Source organism: Cetorhinus maximus, chromosome 13, assembly GCF_964194155.1.
Source record: "Cetorhinus maximus chromosome 13, sCetMax3.hap1.1, whole genome shotgun sequence".
NCBI lineage: Eukaryota > Metazoa > Chordata > Chondrichthyes > Lamniformes > Cetorhinidae > Cetorhinus > Cetorhinus maximus.
Genome location: NC_135891.1, coordinates 117,803,072 through 117,830,061, shown reverse-complemented (window position 1 = coordinate 117,830,061; position 26,990 = coordinate 117,803,072). Strand labels below are relative to the sequence as shown.

The window sequence follows — 26,990 nt, the reverse complement described above, 5'->3', positions numbered from 1 at the left end:
TAAAAACCACAGGCAATGGCTCACATTGTCTGAAATATGAACCGTCAGACCTATCCTGACCTAGAGTCAATGAGGACCCACTTTCCTGTGGGCCTTTCAGAGACACCAGCTTGTCAATGGATTTCCCAAGCTGACTCCTCGCCCTCTCATTCTGCCCTCCGAGCTGGATATAAAACATCTCATGGCACAGTTTTGAAGAAAAGCAGGAGAGTTCTCCCTGCATCATAGAAGTGTAGAAGATTTCCAGCACAGGAAGAGACCATTCAGCCCAAGAAATGCCATCCTGCCTAATCTGACTTTCCAGCTCTTGGTCTGTGGCCCTATAGGTTACAGCGCTTCACATAAAAATCTAAGTTTTTTTTTAAATACACAAGCTGGTGTTTCTGCCTCTACCACCCTTTCAGGCTGTGTGTTCCAGACCCCCACCACCCTCTGGATGAAAAGATTTCTCCTTAACATCCCTTAATCCTTCTGCCAATTACTTTAATTCTATGCTGCCTGGTTATTGACCTCTCTACTAATGGAAATAGGCCCTTCCTCTCCACTCTATCCATGTCCCTCATAATTTTATACACCTCAATTAAATTTCCCTCAGCCTCCTCTGTATCCAGGGCTCAATATTTATTTCTCAACCAACATTAGCACAGTGAAAAAATAGATTGTCTGGTCATTATCACATTGTTATTTATGAGATCTTATTGTTTGTGGGATCTTGCTGTGCACAGATTGGCTGTCGATGTTGGTAGGTGCAGGAAGGATGTTCCCGATGGTGGGGGAGTCCAGAACCAGGGGTCACAGTCTGAGGATATGGGGTAGATCATTTAGGACTGAGATGAGGAGAAATTTCTTCACCCAGAGAGTGGTGAGCCTGTGGAATTCATTACCACAGAAAGTAGTTGAGACCAAAACATTGTATGTTTTCAAGAAGGAGTTAGATATAGCTCGTGGGGCAAAAGGGATCAAAGAGTATGGGGAGAAAGCGGGAGCAGGCTATTGAGTTGGATGATCAGCCATGATCATGATGAATGGCGGAGCAGGCTCAAAGGGCTGAGTGGCCTATGCCTGCTCCTAGTTTCTATGTTTCTATGATTTTTCCAACATTACGTCAGTGGCAAAGCTTCACAAGTATTTCATTGGCTGTAAAACACTTTAGGATGTCTGAAGATGTGAAAGATGTTCTAGAAATGCAAGTTTCTTTTCTGATTCTGTATCAACTATTACAACATAAGTTACAAATCATTTCAAAAGAAATCTATTTTTGTTCGCAGGCCTGTCTTTTTCAAAACAATGTCAGCGCCCCATCACATAGTGGAACCTGCTTAAGAATCCCAAGGTCAGAGGATGTAGACTCCTCACCCTCCCAGATACCTACAAACATATGAAGGTGTCTCGCGCACACTAGGCCGATGGCTCCATTTTGCTCCTGGCCACAGATCACCAATACCGTCGGCTGTTTCTTTGACAGTGAACTCCGTGGAAAAGCCTGAGGAGGAAAGAGAAAGACCATCAGTGCCTTTAGCAGCTCTGAACGTTAACCTCAGGACTAGGGTTGCCAACTCTGTTCTCTGTTCATCACTCAAAGAGAAAGAAAGACTTGCATTTCTAGAGCCCCCCCTTAAAAGTTCAGGACACCCCCAAAGCGCTTTATAGCCAATCCAGTACTGTTTGTAGTGTAGTCACTGTTGTAACAAAGGAAATTAATTTGCACACAATAAAACTCCGACTATTGGACCAGGACAGAGGGAGGGTTCCACTGCTGTTCTTCAACATAGTGCCATAGGACCCTGCCTTCAGTCACCACGTCCCACACTCCTGCCATTGATCGCCTGACACATCCATCGTCATGGCATCTCACCACCTTACAGCTAATCAGAAAGTGAATAAACTGTTCAGTACCCGTGCTGTGAGAGGTGGCTGAGTTGGTCCTATTGATAGAGTTGATCGGGAGACACTTCTTAGGTGGAAACTTTAAGTTTATTCACAAAGGTACTCAGCAGCAACTACACACATGCTTTCACTTCAAACTCTATCTCCACACTACTGACTATTAACTACAGAGGTAGCCCGTGCTACTGTCCTATTGGGTACTAAAGATCATGTGATCTTCCTTAACAAGAATTATTATTAAAGGTATATTACACACTAAATAAAACCATAATTACTACAACCCGCAGAATGGATTAATCAGAACTCTCGGTCGAATAGCCTTTGTTTTCTTCCCTAATATTTTTATAACTATACAGAAATCTCCAAAGAAGATTTTTTAAAAATACTAATTTTCTACTGGAGGGAGATGGTGGTGGCATAGTGGTAATGTCACTAGACTAGTAATCAAGAGGCCTGGACTAATGCTTTGGGGACGTAGATTCAAATCCCACCATGGCAGCTGGTGGAATTTGAATTCAATGAATAAATCTGGAGTTAAAAGCTAGTCTCAGTAATGGTGACCATGAAACTATCATTGATTGTTGTAAAAACCCATCTGGTTCACTAATGCCCTTTAGGGAAGGAAATCTGCTGTCTTTACCTGGTCTGGCCTACATATGACTCCAGACTCACAGCGATGTGGTTGACTCTTAATTTTTTTTTTCCTTTCATTCATGGGATGTGGGCATCACTGTCTAGGCCAGCATTTATTGCCCTTGTTCGGAGGGCAGTTAAAACAGATGGGTTTTTACAACAATGGTTTCATGGTCATCATTAGACTTTTATTTCCAGTTTTTTATTGAATTTAAATTGCCACATCTGCCACGGGGGGATTCAAACCCAGGTCCCCAGAGCATTACTCTGGCTTTCTGGATTATTTGTCTAGCGACAATACCGCTACACCATCGCCTCCCCGGCTTAAATGCCCCCTGGGCGAGGGAAATTAGGGATGGGCAATAAATGCTGGCCTAGCCAGAGACACCCACATCCCATGAACGAATAAAAAAAATCATTGGTGACCCGTTCCAATAGGTGTCAGCAGTGGCTCAGTGGGTAGTACTCTTGAGTCTGACTCAGGGCATTGGTGAGACCGCATCTCGAATACTGTGTGCAGTTTTGGTCTCCTTATTTAAGGAAGGATGCGTTGGAGGCAGTTCAGAGGAGGTTTATTAGATTGATACCTGGAATGAGTGGGTCGTCTTGTGAGGAAAGGCTGGACAGACTGGGCTTGTTTCCACTGGAGTTTAGAAGAGTGAGGGGTGATTTGATTGAAGTATATAAGATCCTGAACGGCATTGACAAGGTGGACATCGAAAGGATGTTTCCTCTTGTGGGTGACCAGAACTAGGGGGGACTGTTTTAAAATTAGGGGTTGTCCTTATAGGACAGAGATGAGGAGAAATTTTTTTCTCTCAGAGGGTTGTGTGATTTTGGAACTCTCTGCCTCAGAATCAAATTAAAAATGAATATTTTTAAAGCAGAGATAGATAGATTCTTGTTAGGCAAGAGAATCAAAGGTTATTGGGGATAGATGGGAATGTGGAACTCGAAACACAAACAGATCAGCCATGATCTTATTGAATAGCGGAGCGGGATCGAGGGGCTGAATGGCCTAATTCTGCTCCTATTTCTTATGTTCGTAGTTGTAGGTCCGGAGACTTTATCCAAACTGATACTCCCAGTGGAAGGAGTACTGCACTGACAGAGGTACCACTTTTTTAAGATGAGCTGTTAAACTGAGGCCCTATCTGCCCTGCTCTGAAGAAGGGTCATACGGACTCAAAACGTTAACTCTGTTTCTCTCTCTCTCTACAGATGCTGTCAGACCTGCTGAGTTTTTCCAGAATTTTCTGTTTTTATTCCCCATCTGCCCCCTCAGGTGGATACAAAACATCCCAATGACATTATTAAATATTGGCCAGGATGTCAGGGATGACTCTGCTGCTCCTTTTTGAAATATTTTTTATAATTATCTGTTCACAGAACATGGACCTGGACAACGATACACACATCCCATGAATGAATAAAAAACCTATTTAAAAGAGGAGCAGCAGAGTTATCCCTGGTGACCTGGCCAATACTTACTTCTTATTGAACATCACAGAAATAGATTATTTTATCTCATCACAATGTTATCTGTAGGAGTTTGCTGTATGCTAATTAGTTACTATGTTTCCTACATTACAGCACTGTGGGTGTACCTACACCACATGGACTGCAGCAGTTCAAGAAGACAGCTCACCACCACCTTCTCAATGGCAAGTTGTTTGCTCCTGTGACTCTGGCAAGCTTACAAAGGGATTTGGCAACTAAAAAGTTAATGTAAGTAGCAACATCTTTGATCCTCCTTTTCAAGCACAGAGCAGAAATGAAACTTCAAAGTCAGTTATTGAAGAATGATATCATTTACAATGGGCAGACTGAAGGAAAATGGAGACCAGGTGTGTAACCAGGGGCTCATTCATCGTGTATCTGTCAGGGAAATGGTGGCAGCTCCTCCACTCCCCAACAGCCAGCTGATCACCTGGTTTCCATTTGCGACATCAGTGCCAAACCCAAGTTGTAGAACATTAACGTTTAAAATCTCTGAACCGTTACATTTCCACTGACAAAATGGGAGATCAAAACTAGATTCATCATTGCATCATTGACTAAAACATTCACGTCACTAAAACCTCACTGGTAATAAGCAATAGCGAACAACTCCTTAGGACTCTTGAAGATCCCCTATTGGATATTTTAAGGATGAAGCTTGCTTATCTTCAATGGGTTTGTCAAAGTTGAAGATTGGCGGAACGAAAGGAAGATTGAAGGGGGTGAGGAGTCCACAGTGTTTGAAGTCCTAGGAGAGAATGATTATAAGTTGGAGGGAGAGCAATGCGTCCTGATTCCAACACAGTGAGGATATATGGAGGAGAGAGAATGTCTCAGGAGGGAATTCTGGAAGGAACATGAAAGGAAAGTTCAGTGGAGCAATGGCAACAAAAGCACTGATTAAGCAGTGAGCCATGGAAGACTGTGATGGGGGAGGGGTTGAAGGGTGAGGATGAGAAAAGGATTACCTGTTAATGACATAAAAACATAAGAAATAAGATCAGGAGTAGGCCATTCGGCCCCTTGTGCCTGTTCTGGATTCAATCATATCATGGTAGATATCCTACCTCAACCCCACTTTCTCCCCCATCCAGATAGCCCTTAATTCTCATAATGTCCAAAAATCTATCACTCTCAGTCTTGAATATATTGAACAACTGAGCATCCACAACCTTCTGGGATAGAGAATTCCAAAGACTCACAACCCTTTCAGTGAAAAAGGCTTCTCCCCATCTCAGTCCAAATTGGTCAAGCCCTTTTTACCACCTGCTTTTCCTACATTACAACAGTGACTACACTTCAAAAGTACTTCACTGACTGTAAAGTGCCTCAGGACATCCTGAGGTCATGAAAGGCAAAATATAAATGTAATACTTTTCTTCTTCCTTTCCTTATGCTGAGACTATGGGCAGGGTTTTCCAGCCCCGCCCGCTGCCAGGATTGTCCAGTTCTGCTGAAAGTCAATGGACTTTTGGCTGGGCCACTGAATCTCTCATGGCGGGTCCCGGCACGACACAGCCGGAAAATCCCGGCCTATGACTCCTAGCTCTAGACCCTGCATCCGAGTCTAACATCTACCCCGTCAAGCCCATTAAGATTATTACAGAATCACAGAATCACAGTGCAGAAGAGGGCCTTCGGCCCATCGAGTCTGCACCGACACGTGAGAAACACCTGACCTACCTACCTAATCCCATTTACCAGCACTTGGCCCATAGCCTTGAATGTTATGACGTGCCAAGTGCTCATCCAGGTACTTTTTAAAGGATGTGAGGCAACCCGCCTCCACCACCCTCCCAGACAACGCATTCTAGACCGTCACCACCCTCTGGGTAAAAAAGTTTTTCCTCACATCCCCCCTAAACCTCCTGCGATCACAATTCATTCTTCTAAAACCCAGACAATATACGGTCATTCTCCTCAATCTCTATTAATAGGACAACCCTCTAATCCTAGAAATCAAACTAGTGAACTTCTATTGCATCCTCTCAAAGACAACTATATGCTTCCTTGGGTCATGACTTTTTCTTCAAAGTGGAAGAGCTCAGGTTGCCAACTCTGGTTTGACATATTCCTGGGGGTATTACTCCATGCCCACCTGCCCACTTCAACTGCCCCAACTAGTTAAATAACCATTTTCCCCACCTCCCCCCATCTCCAACATTCTTATAGATAATTGACAAATGTGAAATTAAACGTGGAACTTTTTTAACGCGCCTGTGATTTTTCTCAACCAGTGAGTGTCCAAAGGATTAATCTTTAATTCCTGGAGACTCCAGGACAAACCTGGAGGGTTGGCAACCCTAGCAAGGGCAGATAGATAAAACACTTTGGATTTTTCTGAACAGGGGCATAGAGTACAAGAGCAAAGAGGTGGGGCTATATTTGTACAGAACAGTTGTTAGTCCACAGTTAGTGCACAGTGTGCAGATTTAGATATCCCATTATAGAAGCAACATTAAAGTCACAGAGATTGTAGAGCAAACAGGATTATGCCAAGGAAGGAACCATAGTTATGAGGACACAATTGGGATTTTTAATATATTACAGATATTTATATAGACAGTAAATGAGTCATATTGTAATTATACCCTCCTGCCTGTGGTGGCACTGTGATCAGTGCGTGACAAGTTTACATAGGTCACAGGCTTTATAATGGGGAAAAAAAGGTGTAAATATGCTGATATACAATTTAATATATGATAGGCAGATATTTAATATAGATTCTAATATAAATGTATATTTGCATTGTGTATTTACACTATCTAAACTAAGGGATCTATGGCAGTGAAATAACATTCCGAGAGGAATTTTCTGCTCCCACCAGCAGCAGGGGTAGTGGCACGCGGGGGGCACTTAATTTGGCGGGAGGCAAAAATCTGTTTTTCGGCGGTGGGGTAAACCGTTGGAATTTTGTTCTCCCGACTTTTAAGGCGGGTCGAGCTTCCCGACGAACAATGTCAGGAACCCCATTTGCATTCATTAGCATCTCACACGTTCTCATTAAAAGGCACTTCACCAGAATTAAGTGCCCCCTCCAAATTAAGGCCCCAGCCAGTGAGAATTTAGAACATTGTTTTACAACTGCATATAAGTAGTGTACATCTGGCAAGCTTCACCTCTTCCATGACTTTGAGGTGCGTCGATGTTGCTTTCTCCCCCTTGAGGATCTCACATAAATTCACTCATATTGAATATGGCCATTAGCAAACACTGCACTGTGGCTGGAAATGGGCAGGCAAAGGCTGAGGAGGGGTGGGGGGGGGGGGGGGGGGGGGGAGGGAAGGGGGGGGAGGGGAGGGAAGGCTTACAGGGGAAGGGTGGGGAGAATATCCAGTAAAGTGGGGGGGGTGGGGGGGGGTGAGGTGAGTGTGTTCGGGGAAAGGCAGAGGTTGGAGGTGGATGGGGTGCCTTGGAGGCTGGGGTCGGTGGTGTCGATGATGGGGTCCTGGAGAGAGAACTCAGGGTATTGGTGATAGGAGGGAACAGTCACATTCAGTGGGGGGAGCGGGATGCTGTAGGGTGGCAGGTCCAGGGTGAGAGTTTGGTAGGTGAAGGTCTCATCGTGTGGGTCACAGAGGGGGACAAGGCAAACAGCTGGGATAATGGGAGGGGGCAGGGTCAGGGGATACTAATGGGTGTCAGCTCTGAGGGGAGGAAAGGCAAGTGGAGGTGATAGTGTCCAGGGTAACGGGGGGAGGTTCAAAGGTGACAGAGGGGAGAGGAATGGTAATATTGGATGGGTCTAGTGTGATGGGGAGAAGTTGGTGGGTGACAGGGGGAGGGTAGAAGGTGGTGGAGCAAGTTTGACAGGTGACATGCACTATTTTACCAAACTGACCCTGACCATGCAGTTAGTCAGTCAGTGAGATCCCTCGAGGTGGAAGAAGGGTCTTTTTGGATGAGTAGAGTTCAAGGTCAGCACACGTGGCCGACTAAAGAGATGTCCTAATAATCATGAGGCAACTAGATGTCAAAGATGCTCAGATGTGTTCTGCTCTCTATGGTGAAGGCCACATTGCAGCAGGTTTGTTCCCAACTCAAGGGTCTTATAACATCGAGATCCCAGCAAGATGTGGAGCTGCCATTCATTCTGTGCTATTGACCATCAGCTGCAGTCAGAGGCAGGGATGAAGGGAGGGAGGGAGGGAGGTGGATGACTCCAAGGGTCACAGCTGGTGGACAGCAGCAAACTCCTGACTTCAAACCCACATCCCCCTGGGTGAATGGTCATGGCTGACAAGGGATCGTGCGGTTAGTCTATCTATGCTCCCAAGGCAACTGTCTCTCTAGAGAGTTTTGAGCGTAGTGGAGGCTAGTGAATTAGTGTCTGCGTGAGGCTTCTTGCACATGGCTCTCATCACCCTGGTCAAAGAGCAATGTCTCCTTACACATCCATGTATGAACGGGAGGAATACTGGTCCTCCAATATGTCTTTTATCTGGAAGGGATGGGGTTGCCATGTCTAGATAGAGGCCAGATGAAGGGCTTAGCACTTGCCTGTTGGCTTTGAGATGGAAGGAAATCTATAAACTTAAAGTATCTCTTCAGTTCGTTCACATGTCCACTGAGGTGTCGATGTTGCAGGCTGCAGGAAACCCTGTCTTGGTATTGGCTCTCATCCAGATGAGGAGAAGGAGGGCCCTTCACAGGTTGGCACAAGGCCAGGAGGAGCAAGGGCCTGAGCAACAAGAGGTAGAGGGGCTTCTATAAGATCAAGAGGCTGGTGAGCATGGTCCACTGCATTGGCAAACATTGGCCCGACCATGGGTGTATCGCTGGCGGTGCTCTTATCTAGAGATGAGCAAGAGGCAATGCCGGAGGTGCCCTTGTGTGTCCCGGGATGTGGTTACTCACATCCATCAGCTTCTCCAGTACGGGCTGCAGCCACAAGGACTCTGGAGGAGCAATGCGGTGCTCCTGGCCTGCACTGAGTGAATGGCTGTCTGGGTGCCCTTTAAATATTGCGCCAGGACCTTCAACCCAATGAGGTCATGGTGGGGCGGGTGACTTCCTGCCTACCCCGGCTATGAGATTCACCGAGCTCCTCGCGGATGCATAATTAATGAGCTGAAAAGTGGAAGATCGTACATGTTCACTTGCCCCACTGCCCAGCAGGAATCACGCCAATTTTCCCGCCCACCACTGGACTTAGTCTCCAGAACAGAAAATACCGCCTTCTGCGTCACATTTCAGAGATCAAAGTGACAACACTTGGAGCCCGCTGACCAAGCACAATTAAGTAATGGAAATATTTAACAGAGCTAATTAGTCTGGTTTTCTACAAAGATCATTGTTTGAGTGCTGGGTAGAGTGTGTTTGCCAGCCCTAACTATAGGTTGTAAGACATGATTGCAACCAAGGTCCAACGTTCCACTGCTGTCACTGAAATTACTTAGTGTGTCATTCACATTTAAACTACTTATTACACTGAATGTGTCATGACCCATTTATTCATCTTACACCAGTGACGGGCCTGTACACCTTCAAGTCACGCAGCTCAAGATGCTTTCTTGTGACATAACTCACATTTGGAAGAGCAGGACCTGTAGCTGTACGGTTGGGTGTTTGTGTGGACAAGCTGTGAAAATATTACACACCCTGTGTCACATTTTACAGAAATACAAGTGGTAACACAAGGATCCCATGGCCAAGCAGAATGAAATAATGGAAAGATTTAACAGAGCTACTTAGGTTGTTTTCATAAAAGAAATCATTGCATTATTATCTCACCTCAGATTTCACAGTACAATTCAGTGTTTGATGGGGACAGTGCAGAGGGAGCTTTACTCTGTATCTAACCCCGTGCTGTACCTGCCCTGGGAGTATTTGATGGGCACAATGCAAGTTATTGCTGTAATCATTTAGGTAAGGTTTGGAATGTGTTTTGTTAATAAGCAAAATGCCCCTTTAAAATTGAATATGTAGTTGGTTTAAGATCGGGATCTTGGACCTGATGGCTACAGAAGGTGTGTTCATAATGTGACTAAACAGATTGATTATCAGCCTGTAATACACCTGATGGCAGGTGGTAAGAGTGGGTGAGTTTCCTGGTCAGCCATACTGCAGAAGGCAACAGCAAACCACTGCAGTACTTTTCCAAACATAATCATGGACCAATCCAATGTGAGTCCATGGTCACCAACATGGTACCCGAAGGAGGAGGAGCCAGTTTAAAGTTTGATCAAATTTCTTCATGATTCAATGTTAGATTATGATCAATCTTTACAGCATGATCATAAAAGTTTCTAGCCCTTTTGAGGACTGAAGGGAAGGAACCAGAGGGGTCTCTCATAAAGAGATGATGGCTCCTATTACGTTCCTCGTAACAGCCAAAGTTTTGATGCAAATGAGAAAGGCCCTTCACCCCATCTGATCATATCTTTCCTGAATACCCTAGTTATATCTCTATCTTATCCATTCACCCCACACCCCCACCCCCACCTCACCCGCACCCCCACCCCCACTGTCAGAAGAATGTTTGGCAGTATCATAGTGTGTTCAGTTGTCAGCTGGATACACAAGGCCTGCTAAGAATAAATTCCTTTCTCAAAATATCCAGCAGGGTAATTTGTTTGTTTTTGACACAATTCCTCTAGGAATCTCACGCTAATTTGCAAGTGTGGGAACTGTTTTTATCTAAGATAACAAGATTGTAGCTTTCAAGCCTTCCCACCAGACTTGTTACTCAAAGAGATGTTTTCTTCCATAGAATAGGGGATTGAGCAGAATAAACATTATTCAACAGCTAACGCTGTGTTGATCAATAGGTCAAGTAAAAAGTCGGTAAATGAGATTGAGGGATTTGAGGGTCACTACAAAATTTGGGACCACAGTCACCCAGAAGGGCATGAGCATCAGCTGCATGGGAATACTACCACCTCCAAGTTCCCCTCCAAGTGACTCATCATCTTGACTTGGACATATCCAACCCATTCCTTTATCGTCACTGGGTCAACATCCTGAAACCTCCTCCTAGCAGCACTGTGGAAGCACCTTCACTGTGCAGACTGCAGTGGTTCCAAAAGAAAGCCCTCCACCACCTTGTCAAGGTTATCTAAGAAGTGGGCAATAAATGCCAGCCTGGTCAGTAAAGCTCGCATCCCCAACAATGAACTTTTAAAACAAAAACAAAAATACCTGGAAAAACTCAGCAGGTCTGACAGCATCCTCTCCGCAGATGCTGTCAGACCTGCTGAGTTTTTCCAGGTATTTTTATTTTCGTTTTTGTTTTGGATTTCCAGCATCCGCAGTTTTTTGCTTTTATCTTTGAACTTTTAAAACATATTGAGAAGCCAACTGGAAAGAATATTGGAGTAACAGAAAAGACTGGGATGGGGGATATAATTTTGATGAAGTATTAGGATTGCATTCATTGGAGTACAGAAGATTAAAGGATGGATGATCTAATAGAGGAGTGCAAAGTTTTGAGAGAGCAAATTGAAAATTATTTTGGGTCATCAGTATCAAGGAAGCAACTTGTGGATTAATAGAGGAAGTATAAAAGGAGAGTTTAGGAGTTTCCCTTTCATGCAAAGGGTTATTAGAAAATGGAATGCTTTACCACAGGTGACAAAATAGAGAATGGCTTAAAGAAAAAGTACTGAAGGGTGCAAGGATGAAGCAGGGAAACGGAGTAGAAAGCGAAGACCACAATCTCTTACGTCTACCTGAGAAAACAGGCAGGGCCTTGGTTTAATGTCTCAAAAAAGATAGCACCTCTGACAGTGCAGCACTCCCTCAGTCCTACACTGGGAGTGGCAGCCTGGATTATGTGCTCAAGTTGCAGTTAAGTCTCCGTGTAGAGTGAGAAACAGGATGAGAGAACATCGGGCTTCACCTGCATGCAGCTTCCCGAAGATGCCACAGACTGCATGTACATTGCCTTGCATTCTTCCTGTAACAGGCCAGACATCTTTATCAATTGAAGAAGAGATTCCGCTCCCTTGAAATTTCGATTCTGGAACACTCCATCCTCGCCCTACGTGATGAACTTTCACAGCACGGAAATCACCATCGACAACAGGATGCGCAGGAAGTGTAGGGGTCCTTTGAGATAAAACATTCGGCCCTTTAAATAATCCCAACCCGCATTCTTGATGCCAGCGCAAACCAATTGGAGACCTGTGCCAGTTCCTGCCCACCATATTGGAACGTTAGAATGGCCAGTTAGCAACCACTAAATGGGCCAAATTTTTGGTCCAAAGTTTTAACAAAACTTTGAAAAGTTTCTTCAAAGTCCCGTTTTAATAAAACACGGAGTCAATTGAACATGATGAAGGATCTTTAGATCGAGACCAGCCTGACCTAATGACTTTTCCACATGAAACTGCAACTTTTCCCAAATTCCACAGATTATTATAGGTCCGGTAATATATTTAACAAATGTGGCTGCAAACTGATGAGCTTTTCTTTTGAATTGTTTTACGCTTGCCTTGCTCTGACCTATAGTCTATCAACTTAGAAGGCCTGGAGCTCTAATAATGAGGCTTCAGTTCTCTGAAGTCTGCCCTTGGAATTCATTCACCACATTTTATGCACATTAAACTCAGACCTCCTACTATTCCAACCCTTTGTTTTATTTTACAATTCACTGACTGGGTTGTCATTATTTGGGCCTCAGGAGGTAGGCGAGATTTTTGGTGAGGAATTTAAGACTGGGGCACAGGGTCAGTATCAACCCCTCCTGAGCATTGCACAGTTGTGAGTTCAGATCAGTCCGTGTGGTACCCAGAAGGTGGGATCTTCCTCTGTCAACAATTGCAGACATTAACCCTTTACAGACATCGCAGCACAAATTCAACCCGTACAGAGTAAAGCTCCCTTCCCTCCGTCCCCATCAAACACTCCCAGGGCAGATACAGCACAGGGTTAGATACAGAGTAAAGCTCCCTCTACACCGTCCCCATCAGACACTCCCAGGACAGGTACAGCACGGGGTTAGATACAGAGTAAAGCTCCCTCTACACTGTCCCCATCAGACACTCCCAGGACAGATACAGCACGGGGTTAGATACAGAGTGAAGTTCCCTCTACACTGTCCCCATAAATCACTCCCAGGACAGGTACAGCACAAGGTTAGATAGAGTAAAGTTCCCTCTACACTGTCCGCATCAAACACTCCCAGGACAGGTACAGCACGGGGTTAGATACAGAGTAAAGCTCCCTCTACACTGTCCCCATCAGACACTCACAGGAGAGGTACAGCACGGGGTTAGATACAGAGTAAAGCTCCCTCTACACTGTCCCCATCAGACACTCCCAGGACAGGTACAGCACGGGGTTAGATACAGAGTAAAGCTCCCTCTACACTGTCCACATCACACACTCCCAGGACAGGTACAGCACGGGGTTAGATACAGAGTAAAGCTCCCTCTACACTGTCCACATCACACACTCCCAGGACAGGTACAGCACGGGGTTAGATACAGAGTAAAGCTCCCTCTACACTGTCCCCATCAGACACTCCCAGGACAGGTACAGCACGGGGTTAGATACAGAGTAAAGCTCCCTCTACACTGTCCACATCACACACTCCCAGGACAGGTACAGCACGGGGTTAGGTACAGAGTGAAGCTCTCTCTACACTGTCCCCATCACACACTCCCAGGACAGGTACGGCACGGGGTTAGGTACAGAGTGAAGCTCTCTCTACACTGTCCCCATCAAACACTCCCAGGACAGGTACGGCACGGGGTTAGGTACAGAGTGAAGCTCTCTCTACACTGTCCCCATCACACACTCCCAGGACAGGTACGGCACGGGGTTAGGTACAGAGTGAAGCTCTCTCTACACTGTCCACATCACACATTCCCAGGACAGGTACAGCACGGGGTTTGGTACAGAGTGAAGCTCTCTCTACACTGTCCCCATCAAGGCACAGCACAGGGTTACAGACAAAGCTCTCCCTAAACTGTGCAACAACGCAACTCAGTTGCAACTTCAGAAGAACATCCTCTATTGCACCCATGTGAAATTTTCAATTTCCAACGTAATCTATCCATGTGGCCTTTCTGAATGAAATTGCCCAATCAGTTACTCCCAAAAGAGGGGTGATTCTGTAGTGTGAGCACACGAAGAGCTGGGTAGAAACTACTTAGTTTGGCTTATCAATAGATTAAAACACAGCTGCTTTGTTGTGTGACCAGAGCTTAGTAACGTTCGTGGAACTACATTCCAAATTAATGGACAGTATAGTGATGCAAGTTGAGAAATCTTTAAAAAGCACAGGATCCATGCTAAATCTTTATAAAATACTGATGAGGTCTCAGCTGGAATATTGATGTCAATTCTGGGCACTGCATTTTAGGAAGGACAAGGAGATTTACTCAGGATCAGAGCTGAGGGACTTCAGAAATATTGAGAGATCTGGGTTAGTTCTCCTTAGAACAGAGATGGGTAAAAGGAGATTTAAAATTATGAGGGGTTTTGATAGAATAAGTATGAAGAAGCTTTATTCACTTGCGGGAGGGTCAGTAGTAGATTTAAAGTAATTACCAAAAGAGCTCAGAGAAGATGAGGAGAATTATTTTTATGGAGTTGTTGTGATCTTGAGTGTGCTACCTCAAAGGGCAGCAGAAGCAGATTCACTAGGGAATTGGATAAATATTTGAAAAGGATTAATTTGAGGGGTATGGGGAAAGAACAGGGGGTGGTGGGACCCATTGAAAAGCTTTAAAAAACTGGCCACCCACTATTTCTCACGTGTCGGTGCAGACTTGATGGGCCGAAGGGCCTCTTCTGCACTGTGTGATTCTGTGAATGACCTCCTTCAGCGTGTATGGATCTATCTGGTGTCTCTTACTGCATCATATCAATTTACTGAGCTCTTCCTCGGCTTTGTTCAAGATACTGGAAATTCTCAGTGCGAAATCCTATACGCCCGTTAGATATTCAAGTTATATTAAGAAACTCTAGTTCTAGTGACTGCAAAAAATTAATAGTCGACATTGATCAACTTAGAGCGAACATCTTAGAATAGCAACAATATTAATGATTCTCTGACTATCACGGAAGGATTTTAAAATATGCACCACTTGCTCTTAAATTAGTTTTGCCTCTCCACATTAACTCAGAATATTTTTATTTTACAGCCTCTTCGAGAATGGAACGTGTTTTGCCATCATACACAATACAGATGACAGAGAGCGTCACAGAATCGTACAGTGCAGGAGGCTATTCAGCCCATCGTGCCTGTGCCAGCTCTTGGGAAAAAAAAAGCTATCCAATCAGTCCCACTCATCCTGCACATTCCCCCATAACCCTGCAAGTCTTTTTCTTTGACTCTCTGTCTCTGAAAATTCCTATTGAATATGCTTCCACCAGCCTGTCAGACAGTGCATTCCAGATCACAACAACGCGCTGCATTTTAAAAAAAATCACCTCGTTTCACCCTTGGTTCTTTTGCCAATTATCTTAAATCTGTATTCGCTGGTTACTGACCCTCCTGCTGGTGGAATCAGTGGCCAGGCAGCAAATTGAACAGGTTCCTGCACACCAGGGATTTGGATGAGTAAGAATTAGGGTTTGAAAGGCCTCCAGGATTGACATGGAGTCTCCAGGAATTCAAGATTAATCTCCAGTTGCTGGGAGCAATTCCCAGGGAGGAAAATCACAAGGATATTTTAAAAAGTGCTCTTTTTCATCTTTTTTGAATTGTTTTATTTATTAGACATAAGAATATTGGAGATGGAGAAAAATGATTGCTTGTTTAGGGGAGGCAGCTGGTGGTAGATCATGCGATGAAACCTCCAAGAATATTCCAAGAACTCCAAGAATTTTAGGAGAACAGCAACACATGCACTCAAACGCCACCACCTGGAAGTTCCCCTCCAAGCCACTCACCATCCTGACTTGGAAATACGTCGCCATTCCTTCACTGTCGCTGGGTCAAAATCCTGGAACTCCTTCCCTAACTGCACTGTGGGTGTACCTACACCATATGGACTGCAGCGGTTCAAGAAGGCAGCTCACCACCACCTTCTCCAGAGTCACCATCACCAGAACAAAGGAACATAAATACAAGTTAGTCACTAATAAATTCAATAGGAAATTCAGGAGAAACGTCTTTACTGTGGAACTCACTGCCACATAGAGGTCAAGCAAGTTGAGGTCACATAGATGCGTTTAAGGGGAAGCTAGATAAATAGAGGGAGAAAGGAACAAAAGATTATGCTGTACATGAAGAGGGGTGGAAGGAGACTCATGTGGAGCATAAATAGACCAGCTAGGGGAGACCTGTTTCCAAGCTGTAAAATTCGATATACAACAGGAACTTTTCAATGATGGAGTAATAAAACATTGGGATAAGTTACCAAGGAAAGACATAAATTGAGACAGTATAAATGGGGTCAAAAGGAAATTTAAGGTGTGTGCAAGGAGAAGAGATTTAACAATTTGAGGAGTGATTCATGGGATCCACTTACAAAGTGCTTGGGCTGAAAAGTTGGCTGCTCATGGCCCTATCTCTGCCCGTGTTCTCTGAGGACTGACAGCTGCTTAATCCTACATTTATCCTTATACCGAGAACAAGGTCAGTCAGGTTCGAAAGAACTTCAATCATTTGGGCTTAATTAACTGTAACTGTTCATAATGTAACCATTTGGGACTAACTAATTATTTGGGTCTAATTAACTGTTACAGACAAATTAACAGCTTGGTCCTAATTTAACCATTTGGGCCTAATTTACTTTTTGGGCCTAATTAACTATTACAGCCTATAACTGTTTGGGCCTAATTAACTGCTTGGTCCTAACTTAGCCACTTATTGGGCCTAATTTACTGTTTGAGCCTAAAGGGCTTCATGATTGCCTATAAAGCAACAGTGAATTCTTTGTTCTTGAAGCCCTTTGGGATATGTGCCTGAGAAATTAGGACAAGTCATGAGTTATAGAGTTGATCTTCAGACAGCTTTTCTTAGTGGAAACATTTAACTTTATTTACAAGACAGCAGCAAGAGCAGCAACTACACGTGTGCATCGAGGTGTCAGCTGTGGCTCAGTTCATAGCACCCTCGCCTTTGAGTCAGAAGGTTGTGGGTTCATGTCCCACTCCCGGAAACCAAGAACTATGAATGTACTCGAAAGAGTTACATGCGAACTGTTGATAACTCGAAAGAGTTACACGTGTGCATCAAACTCCATAGCTAAAGAAAAACTCTCTCATAGAGGTTCCCCACATTGTTAACACTTTGGCTACACAGATCATGTGATCTTACAACACAGAATTATCCTTAAAGCTACACTAAAATATAACTTTTTTGTACATTTTGTATTTATAAGGATATTTATCTCATGACATTACAGTATTTACACAGGTCATATTAGGTGATTTCAACTTTCCCAACAGTAATTGGGAGAGACATAGTGTTAAGGGCTTGGATGGAGTGGATTTCTTGAAATATGTACAGGAGAACTTTTTAGGTCAATATGTAGAGGGTCCAACAAGGGACGGCGCAGTTCTGGACCTAATTCTGGGGAATGAAGCCGGACAGGTGGCTGAGGTGGTGGTGGGGGAGCATTTTAGTGATAGCGACCACAACATGGTACAATTTAAGCTTGTTATGGGCAAAGAAATAGACAAGTTGCAAAAAAAATTTTGGATTGGGGGAGAGTGGATTTTAGTAAAATAAGGCAGGATCTGGCCAAGGTAGACTGGGAACAGCTACTTGTGGGGAAATCTACAGAAGAGCAGTGGAGGGCATTCAAAAAGGAAATGGGGAAGGTACAGGCTCAACACATTCCCTCTAGGGTAATAGGAAGGAGTAACATGCCCAGAGAACCATGGATGACCAGAGATATTCAGGATATGATGAGAAGGAAAAGAGAGGCTTTTAGCAGATACAAGGGGAGCAAGTCAGCAGAGGCATTAGTGGAGTACAGAAAGTGAAGGATGGAGCTTAAAGAAAGCAATTTGGAGAGCAAAAAGGGGATGTGAGAAAGCTCTGGCTGGTAAAAGTAGGGAAAATCCCAAGATATTCTATAAGTATATCAATGGGAAGAGGATAACCAGGGAAAGAGTGGGAACCATAAGGGACCAAGGGGGCAATCTATGGGCGGAGCCAGAGGACATCGGTAGAGTGTTGAACGAATCCTTCACATCCGTCTTCACCCAAAAGAATGAGGATGAAGGTATGGAACTCAGGGAGAGAGACTGCAAGGTTCTTAAGCAAATTGATATAGGGAGTGACAAGGTATTGGAGGTGTTGGCAGGCTTAAAATTGGACAAATCTCCAGGTCCAGATGATTTGTGTCCCAGACTGCTGAGGGAGGCAAGGGAGGAGATCGCAGGAGCTCTGACCCAAATTTTTAATTCCTCTCTGGCCACGAGGGAGGTGCCAGAGGACTGGAGAACAGCTAATATGGTTCCGCTATTTAAGAAGGATTGTAGAGATAAGCCAGGGAACTACAGTCCAGTGAGTCTCACGTCAGTGGTAGAGAATATTGGAGAAAATTCTGAAGGAGAGAATCTATCTCCACTTGGAGAGGCAAGGTTTGATCAGGGATAGTCAGCATGGCTTTGTCAGAGGGAGGTCATGCCTAACAAATTTGATTGAATTTTTTGAGGAGGTGACCAGGTGTGTAGATGAGGGTAGTGCAGTTGATGTAGTTTATATGGATTTAGCAAAGCCTTTGACAAGGTCCCTCATGGGAGACTTATAAAGAAGGCAAATGCACATGGGATACAGGGTAATTTGATAAGGTGGATTCAAAATTGGCTTAGTTGTAGGAGACAGAGGGTGATGACAGAAGGATGCTTTAGTGACTGGAAGCCAGTGTCCAGTGGCGTACCACAGGGATCTGTGTTGGGTCCCCTGTTATTCGTCATTTATATAAACAACATAGATGACTATGTGGGGGGTAGGATTAGTAAGTTTGCGGATGACACAAAGATTGGCCGGGTGGTTAACAGTGAGGTTGAGTGTCTTGGGCTACAGGAAGATATAGATGGGAGGGTCAAATGGGCAGATAAGTGGCAGATGGAATTTAACCCTGAAAAGTGTGAGGTGACACACTTTGGAAGGAGTAATTTGACAAGGAATTGTTCAATGAACGGCATGACACTGGGAAGTTCTGAGGAACAAAGGGACCTTGGCGTGTGTGTCCATAGATCTCTGAAGGCGGAGGGGCATGTTAGTGGGGTAATGAAAAAGGCATATGGGACACTTGCCTTTATCAATCGAGGCGTAGATTACAAAAGTAGAGAGGTCATGCTGGAGTTGTATAGAACCTTGGTGCGGCCACATCTGGAGTACTGTGTGCAGTTCTGGTCACCACATTATAGGAAGGATGTGATTGCACTGGAGGAGGTGCAGAGGAGATTCACCAGGATGTTGCCTGGGATGAAATATTTAAGTTATGAAGAGAGGTTGGATAGACTTGGGTTGTTTTCGCTGAAGCAGAGAAGACTGAGGGGCGACCTGATCGAGGTGTACAAGATTATGAGGGGCATGGACAGGGTGGATAGGGAGCAGCTGTTCCCCTTAGCTGAAGGGTCAGCCACGAGGGGACACAAGTTCAAGGTGAGGGGCAGGAGATTTAGTGGGGATGTGAGGAAAAACTTTTTTACCCAGAGGGTGGTGACGGTCTGGAATGCACTGCCTGGGAGGGTGGTGGAGGCGGGTTGCCTCACATCCTTTAAAACGTACCTGGATGAGCACTTGGCACGTCATAACATTCAAGGCTATGGGCCAAGTGCTGGTAAATGGGATTAGGTAGGTAGGTCAGGTGTTTCTCACGTACCGGTGCAGACTCGATGGGCCGAAGGGCCTCTTCTGCTCTGTGATTCTGATTCATGAAATTTACAAGTTCAGTCTTTCAGGTGGATTCCTGATCCGTGTGGAACGTTGTAGCTCCACAACTTCAGATTCTTTTGTAGGAAACACATTCTCTGGAACCACATTAACATTAGGTACCTCATTAGCCACAGGCAGTTCAGTGTCGTCCACTCCAACAGAGACATCAGGCATATCTGTCCTTGGTTGAGCAACTTCAATAGGAACCACAGGTTCAGAGATGGTTACAGGCGGAACATTGTTTTGTTGGGGTGTCTCTCTTTTTCTTAAAAGATCCACATGCTTACAGGTGATCTCCGCTTCCACGTGGTACGACAATGGTCCAGTCACAGAGCTTACTTTACCAGGTAACCACTTCGGTCCTCCACCAAAATTCTTTACATATACTGTTTCTCCAACAGTAAATTGTTGCTCATGACTATGCAAGTCATAAGTCACTTTTTGGTTCCCTTGACTATTCTCCACCTTCCCCTCAAAATTGGGAAATATCAGGCTTAGTCTTGCCTGAAGACAGTGCCTCATCAGTAACTCTGCATCTTATTTCTATGTGTTTTCTTCTTTTTAACCAAAGAATTTAGTCTCGATCTTCTTTTTGACTTCACTATCGGCCAGACTTCTTTCAAGTGAAATCTCAGCTTGTCTGAGTTCAGTAGTTGAGCTGCCCATGACTTCATTATCTACTCGCATCTTGGAAATATCTTCGACTTTTGCTTTCAAAGCCTCCTTAGCTTCATTCAGTTGATTCTTCAGCTCTTCTGTCTCCTTCTTGTGTCTGTTGGCTTCCTCCTGGAAACTTGAACACTGCTGCGTCTTCTCTGCCAACTGGTTCTTCAGTTTGTTCAGAGTGACGGTAAATCCTTCCTGTTTCTCTTCATAATTTTCCGGAGGCACAAACTTTGACCTACGGGATCCCTGTAGAGTGCGAAGGTCTTTCAACAGGTTTTCCTTTCCTTTGTGAAACTCACTCACTTCATTTTTAATTCTGTTGTTCAGCAGAGTCTCCTTGGGTTTCTTCTGCTGTTCTTCCATGTCGTTGTTTAAGACAGTCTTCATTTCTTCAGGTTGTTGAATCCTCACACACTCCTTTTTCATCCTGTTGCAGTCCTTGAACTCTCCAGGCTCTCTCTGAAGTACTTTGCCTTGTTCCTTTTTCAAGACATGAACTCTTCCCACTTCCTTTTGAAATCTCACTGGCCAATCAAGGTTAATTTCCCTTAACCAATTTCGACCTAGAAGGCCTGGTCCTCTCCCTTCTAATGCCATTGCTGGTAGCTGTGCCAATTGGCATCTATAATGAACAGTTGCTCTGGTGATACCTATTACTTGGATTTCTTCGCCTGTGTACGTTTTCAATTTGGCAGATGTTTGTTCCAAATTTAATTGTTGATCACCTTTATTTAAATATCTGAAAGTGTGTTCTCCAATTACAGTGGTAGAAGCACCTGCGTCCACTTCCATTTTGAAGGGTTTGCTATTCACTTGCACTGTAACAAATATTGGCTCTGTCTTCCCAACTTTCATGTTGAATAATGAATAAATGTCAGAATTGGTTGTTTCTGGCTCTTCTACACTATAGGCTTCATTGGATTTCGTTTGTCTTTGGAGGCCGGTTTAAATCTCGCTTTGCAATGTCTCATTAGGTGTCCATTTCTGTGACAAAAATAACATTCTACTGGTTTAAATTGCCAATCGCTAGAAGTCTGACTGTTTCCACACCGATGAAAGTTATTTTCAGTTTAGTTGCTAAGCTGTTTCCCCTCAGTTTTGGGTTAGCGGGGGCTGTTTCCCGCTTCACGGCGGAGTCTCAGCTTTTCACACCACTTTTGGCTGTCTGTTCCCACCCGACCAGGAGAACGGCGCCATTTTGTGCCCCTTGAATTGCTTGTGAATCCCTTACAGCGCTTTCCATCCCCAGCGCTATTTCTAACGCTTTCTCAAAATCAAGATTCACTTCAGCCAGCAATCTTCACTGGCTAGTGTCTTCCTGCACGCCACATACTAAATGATCTCTGAGCATATCATTCAGGGTTTCATTGAAATCACAATATTCTGTTAGTTATTTTAATTTTGCCGCGTAGGTAGCAATTGTCTCCCCTAGGGCTCTATTCTGCGAATTGAACCTGAACCTCTGCATTGTGACTGAGGGCTTGGGTTGAAAATGCCCCTTAGCGAGGTCTACTAATTCACTGAATGTCTTCGAATCTGGGGCACTGGGATCCATCAAGCTTTGAATTAAACTGTAGGTCTTGCTCCCACAAATACTCAGGACAATTGCTCTCCTCTTTTCCTCCCCTGTGATTTTGTTTACTTGAAAGAAGAACACAAGATATTCTATATATTGAGATCAATCATCTGTGGCTGGCTCAAAGGGATACATTCTGCCAAACTGTGGCATTTTGGTTGAGTATTAGTATATCTTCTTTTATTTTTAACAAACTTAGATACTCGCTGGGCGAAGTACAAGACTGAACCTGATTTATCTCATCGCCAGTTTGTTATAGAGTTGATCTTCAGACAACTTTTCTTAGTGGAAACATTTAATTTTATTTACAAGACAGCAGCAGCAACTACATGTGTGCAACAAGCTCCATAACTAAAAAAGAATTCCCACGTAGAGGTTCCCAGCGCTGCCAACACATTGGTTTACACAGATCATATGATCTTACAACACAGGATTATTCTTAAAGCTACCATCCTACATTTCCCAAAACTATAATTACTACAACATGGTAACAATGACAGGGCCTACAGCCGTTTTCCAAGTTAAGTAACATAAAAGCCCTGGCTTAATGAGGCCATTAAGATCCCAAGAACAGCACCAAAAAGGGATGGAATTAAGGTGCGGGACCTACGGCAGGCCAGGTCAAACAGGAGGACATGATACCATTCGTCAATGCTCAAATCATAGCACCAGAGGGAAGTAGCCAATTCTTCTCCATTACGGTTGGTTTTGATCAGCTGAAGAGTTGAGAGGGGAAGTATGGGAGGGTGGTATGCTGCGTCCAAGGGAACTGTACGTTCTTGGTGCCCTGGGGCCTCAAGAATTCTCGATTGGGTTCTGGCTGTGAGATGGAGTTCAATATCGACAAGTGTGAGATCGTCCACTTTGGACCTTAAAAGGGTAGAATTAGGGTTTGTTCTAAATGATGAAAAGCTAGAAACAGTGGAGGTCCAAAGAGACTCAGGGCAGGATTTTCCACTCAGCATGCGGACACAGGCCTGATACACCCGGGCGTGAAATAGCGCTATATGACATCGGGGCGAGCATCCTGACGTCACTGCGCACTTTCGCGATATTTCGGTCGGCGGACACGCGTGAGAGCTGGCAGCGCGCCCGCCAACAATTAAGTGGTCTATTAAGGCCACTCATCAATGAATTAACTGCTATTTTTCACTGCCTGTCCAACGTAACGGGTGGCAGGCAGACGAATCGGCCAGGCGGCCTTTGGGTTTTTGAGGAAACCTCATCCAATGGCAGGATGAGCTTTCCGATATTAATTTTTAAAAATGTTCGGGCAGAATTTTTATCATCGACATGTTTAGGTGAGTGATTCTTACAGGTGGAAATTTTTTCCGGGATTTTAAAATCTTTATTTAAGGGTTTAAAATTCTTCAGCTCCCTGAGGCTGCTCTCTGCCTTCAGAGGGCTTTCATTGTGCGCTCCCCAGCGCCCGCGCTGACTTCAGTGCCTGCCCTCCTCCAGCCCCCACCCAGGCAGCGCTGAGCATTTCAGCGCCCGTTTAACGCAATTAACGGTCAGCCAGCATGAAATCACAGTCCGGGGCCAATCGCGGGCAGCGGGCCATTTCCCAGCCACTCCTCAGCCTGCCCACCATACCCGCCCCACAACCTCAAAATCTCGCTCTTGGAGATTGATGCACATCAATTGTTGAAATGTTATGAACAAGCACAGAAAATAATCAAAAGGACTAATGGGAATGCTGGCCTTTCTACCTAGAGGACGACAATATAAGGATACAGAAGTCATACTTCAGCTATACAAAGCCCTGAGTAGATCACCATTCTGGGCACCCCAATTAGGAAGGATATATTGGCCTTGGGGAGGGAGTGCACCGTAGATTTATCAGAATGATACCTCGACTTGCAAGGGTTAAATTACAAAGAAAGATTACACAAACTGGGGTTGCGTTTCCTGGAATTTACAAGGTTAAATGATCATTTGTTTTCAAGACATTAAGGGGCACAGATAGAACTGATAGAGAGAAACTATTTTCACTGCTGGGGAGTCGAGGACTAGGAGGCAGAGCCTAAAAATGAGAGCCCGACGTTTCAGGAGTGAAATTAGGAAACACTTCTTCACATAAACAATGGTAGAAGTTTGAAACTTCTCTTCCGTAAACTACAGCTGATGTTAGGCCAATTGTTAGTTTTAAATCTGCGGCTATTAAAATTTGTTAACCAAAGGTATCAAGGGACTTGGGACAAAGGTGAGTATATGGAATTTGGTCATAGATCAGCCATGATCTTATTGAATGGCAGAACAAGCTTGAAGGGCTGAATGGCCTCCTCCCATTCCTATGTTCCTGGATCTGTTATGGTTACATTGAGCACGACTTCAAATAAAAGGGATGATTTCTTCTTAATTCTCACGCACACCAGCAGGCCGCAAAACTGAAAAGCATTCCAGAGATCTTCAGAGGGAGACATGGACAGTAAGCTATACTTAGGTCTGGATTTTAATACTGGCTCCTGCCAGCACTCCTGTTGAAATTATTAACCAAAATCTCAAAACGATGCCTATTATCCTGCATCAGCCCATGGGGGAGAGAAGAGATGGCAAAGAGAGAAAGAAATAGAAGCTAAGACAACAGTTCACTAATGATCTAATTGGTAAATGCATTACTGGATGTGGTACAAAGTCATTCAGGCATCCTGGACCAAATCCATCACAGGTGCTGAGTTACACAGAATACACAACACAGAAACAGGCCACTCAGCCCAACAAGTCTATTTGTACTCCACATTTTTGTTTTGCTCCTTCATAGGATGTGACTAACCCAGCATTTATTGCTCATCCCTAGTTGCCCTTGAGAAAGTGGTGGTGAGCGGCCTTCTTGAACCACTGCAGTCCCTGTGGCGTGGGTACACCCACAGTGTTGTTAGGGAGGGAGTTCCAGGATTTTGACCCAGTGACAATGAAGGAACGATGATATTTTTCCAAGTCAGGATGGTAAGTGACTTGGAGGGGAACTTCCAGGTGGTGGTGTCCTCATGCGTCCTCTGCCCTTGTCCTTCTAGATGGTAGTGGCTGTGGGTTTGGGAAGCATTATTGTTGGGGGTAAGGAAAGCTAAGCAGAACCAGAAAACACATAAAACAAAGGAAAAGCTCCATCGTAACCCAATGTATACCTGGGATGAAAGGCGGAAATTGGTGGGGAGGGGTGCAGAGGAAATTGCAAAGAATATTGGAGAAAATTATAGAATTACAACACAAAAGGAGGCCATTCAGACCATTGTGTCTATGCTGGCTCTATGCAAGAGCAACTAAGTTAGTCCCAGCCCTTTTTAAGGTGCGGCTGTTAATAAAAAGAAAGTGGGGCCACTTTAAAGGCAAGAGATTGGAGAAGTGAATAAGAGTGTGGTGCAGATGCTGAGTGATATCTTTTTACATCATGAGGGGGTTTAATTTTAACCAAACCCGCAGCTTTTACGTCCTGCTCAACATTCTCCACTGACCTCGATAGGGAGTAAAATCAGACAGGATGCAAAACCAGCAATCTATCCAATCCCATCAGTCTTCTGAAGGTTGGAATGCTAAACCTGTATCAAACCTTAGTTAGACCACACTCAGAGTACTGCATGCAGTTCTGGTCGCCATATTATAAAAATTATATAGAGGCACTGGAGAGGGTGCAGAGAATATTTACAAGGATGATACCAGTAATGTGTGGGTATACAGGTCAGGAAAAGATTGACAGGCTGGGTCTCTTTTCTCTTGAAAGAAAGAAGATTGAGGGGTGACCAATAGAGGTCCTTAAAATTATGATAGGCTTTGATAGCTTTGATACAGGGAGAATGTTTCCTCTTGTGGGGAGAGGCCATCAATATAAGATAGTCATTAATAAAGCCAATAACGAATCCAGAAGGAAATTCTTTACCAAAAGAGTAGTGAGAATGTGGAAGTCACTACCAAAGGGAGTGGTTAGAGTGAGTAGTATAGCATTTAAGAGAAAACTAGCCAAGCATATGAAGGAGGAGGGAAGGGTTAAAATGGGAGGTTTAGGTGCAAAAAGATAGGAGACTCGAGTAGAGCATAAATACCTACATGGACTGTTTGGGCTGAATGGCCTGTTTCTGTGCCATATATCTTACATAATCCTTATATAAATTGCTTCCACCATGGGTAAGCCTGATTGGACAAGCTATAGCCCAGGTTAAGGAGCAGATGGGTACTGAGATGCTGCTCCCTCCAGTGGCCTGGGTGGTAACTGCACCTCATCAAATCAGAAGGTCAAATCTATTACTGATATCAATCAGTGTGGCGGTAGGGGATGCTACAATAGACCTCAATCTCCCATGCAAATTAATGAGTGTTAGTGTTCCTGAGTTCAGTTTCAATCAGTCAGCTGTGGCTCAGTGGATAGCATTCTCACATCTGAGTCATGAGGTTGAGTGCTCAGGCTCCACTCCAGAGGCTTGACAAGGCTGCTATCACTATAGAATATGAAGCGAGCGTTGGAGGTTCTGTCTTTCAGTTGTGATATTGAACTAGCAGCCCTCTTTGTGGATCTCAAAGATCCTCTGGTGCTCTTCAGTGCAGCTGTTTTCCCCTGGTGTAAAATCCCTCAAGCAACTGAAAAAAGCAGATTATCTAGTCTTCGTCTCATTGCTGTTTGTGGGAGTTCACTGTGTGAAAATTGGCATCCATAATTCTGATATTACAAAAGTGGCTACAGTTCAGAAATATTTCATTTTCTAGAATATCCCTATGACCTTGCCCCTTCCTATCTCCGTAATCTCCTCCAGCTCCACTATCCTCTGAGATATCTGCGCTCCTCGAATTTTGGCCTCTTGTGCATCCCCAATTTTATTTGCTCCACCACTGGTGCTTTCAGCTCTGGAAAACTCACCCTACACCCCTCCATTTCTCTACCTCACTTTCCTTCTTTAAGACACTTCTTAAGGGGAGTCAATGAGTAGTGGTATTGTCGCTGGA

The 26,990-nt window shown here is 44.4% G+C and overlaps 1 protein-coding gene across 1 annotated transcript in view; it reads right to left on the bottom strand.

Moving 5' to 3' along the window:
* The window catches only part of yjefn3 (YjeF N-terminal domain containing 3), a 122,563-nt gene that overhangs the window by 11,490 nt on the left and 84,083 nt on the right, over window positions 1-26,990 (bottom strand). The window contains exon 3 of the mRNA XM_078556356.1: window positions 1,373-1,483. Coding sequence (XP_078412482.1) covers window positions 1,373-1,483 — 111 coding nt within the window. The remainder of the gene's footprint in view (window positions 1-1,372; window positions 1,484-26,990) is intronic.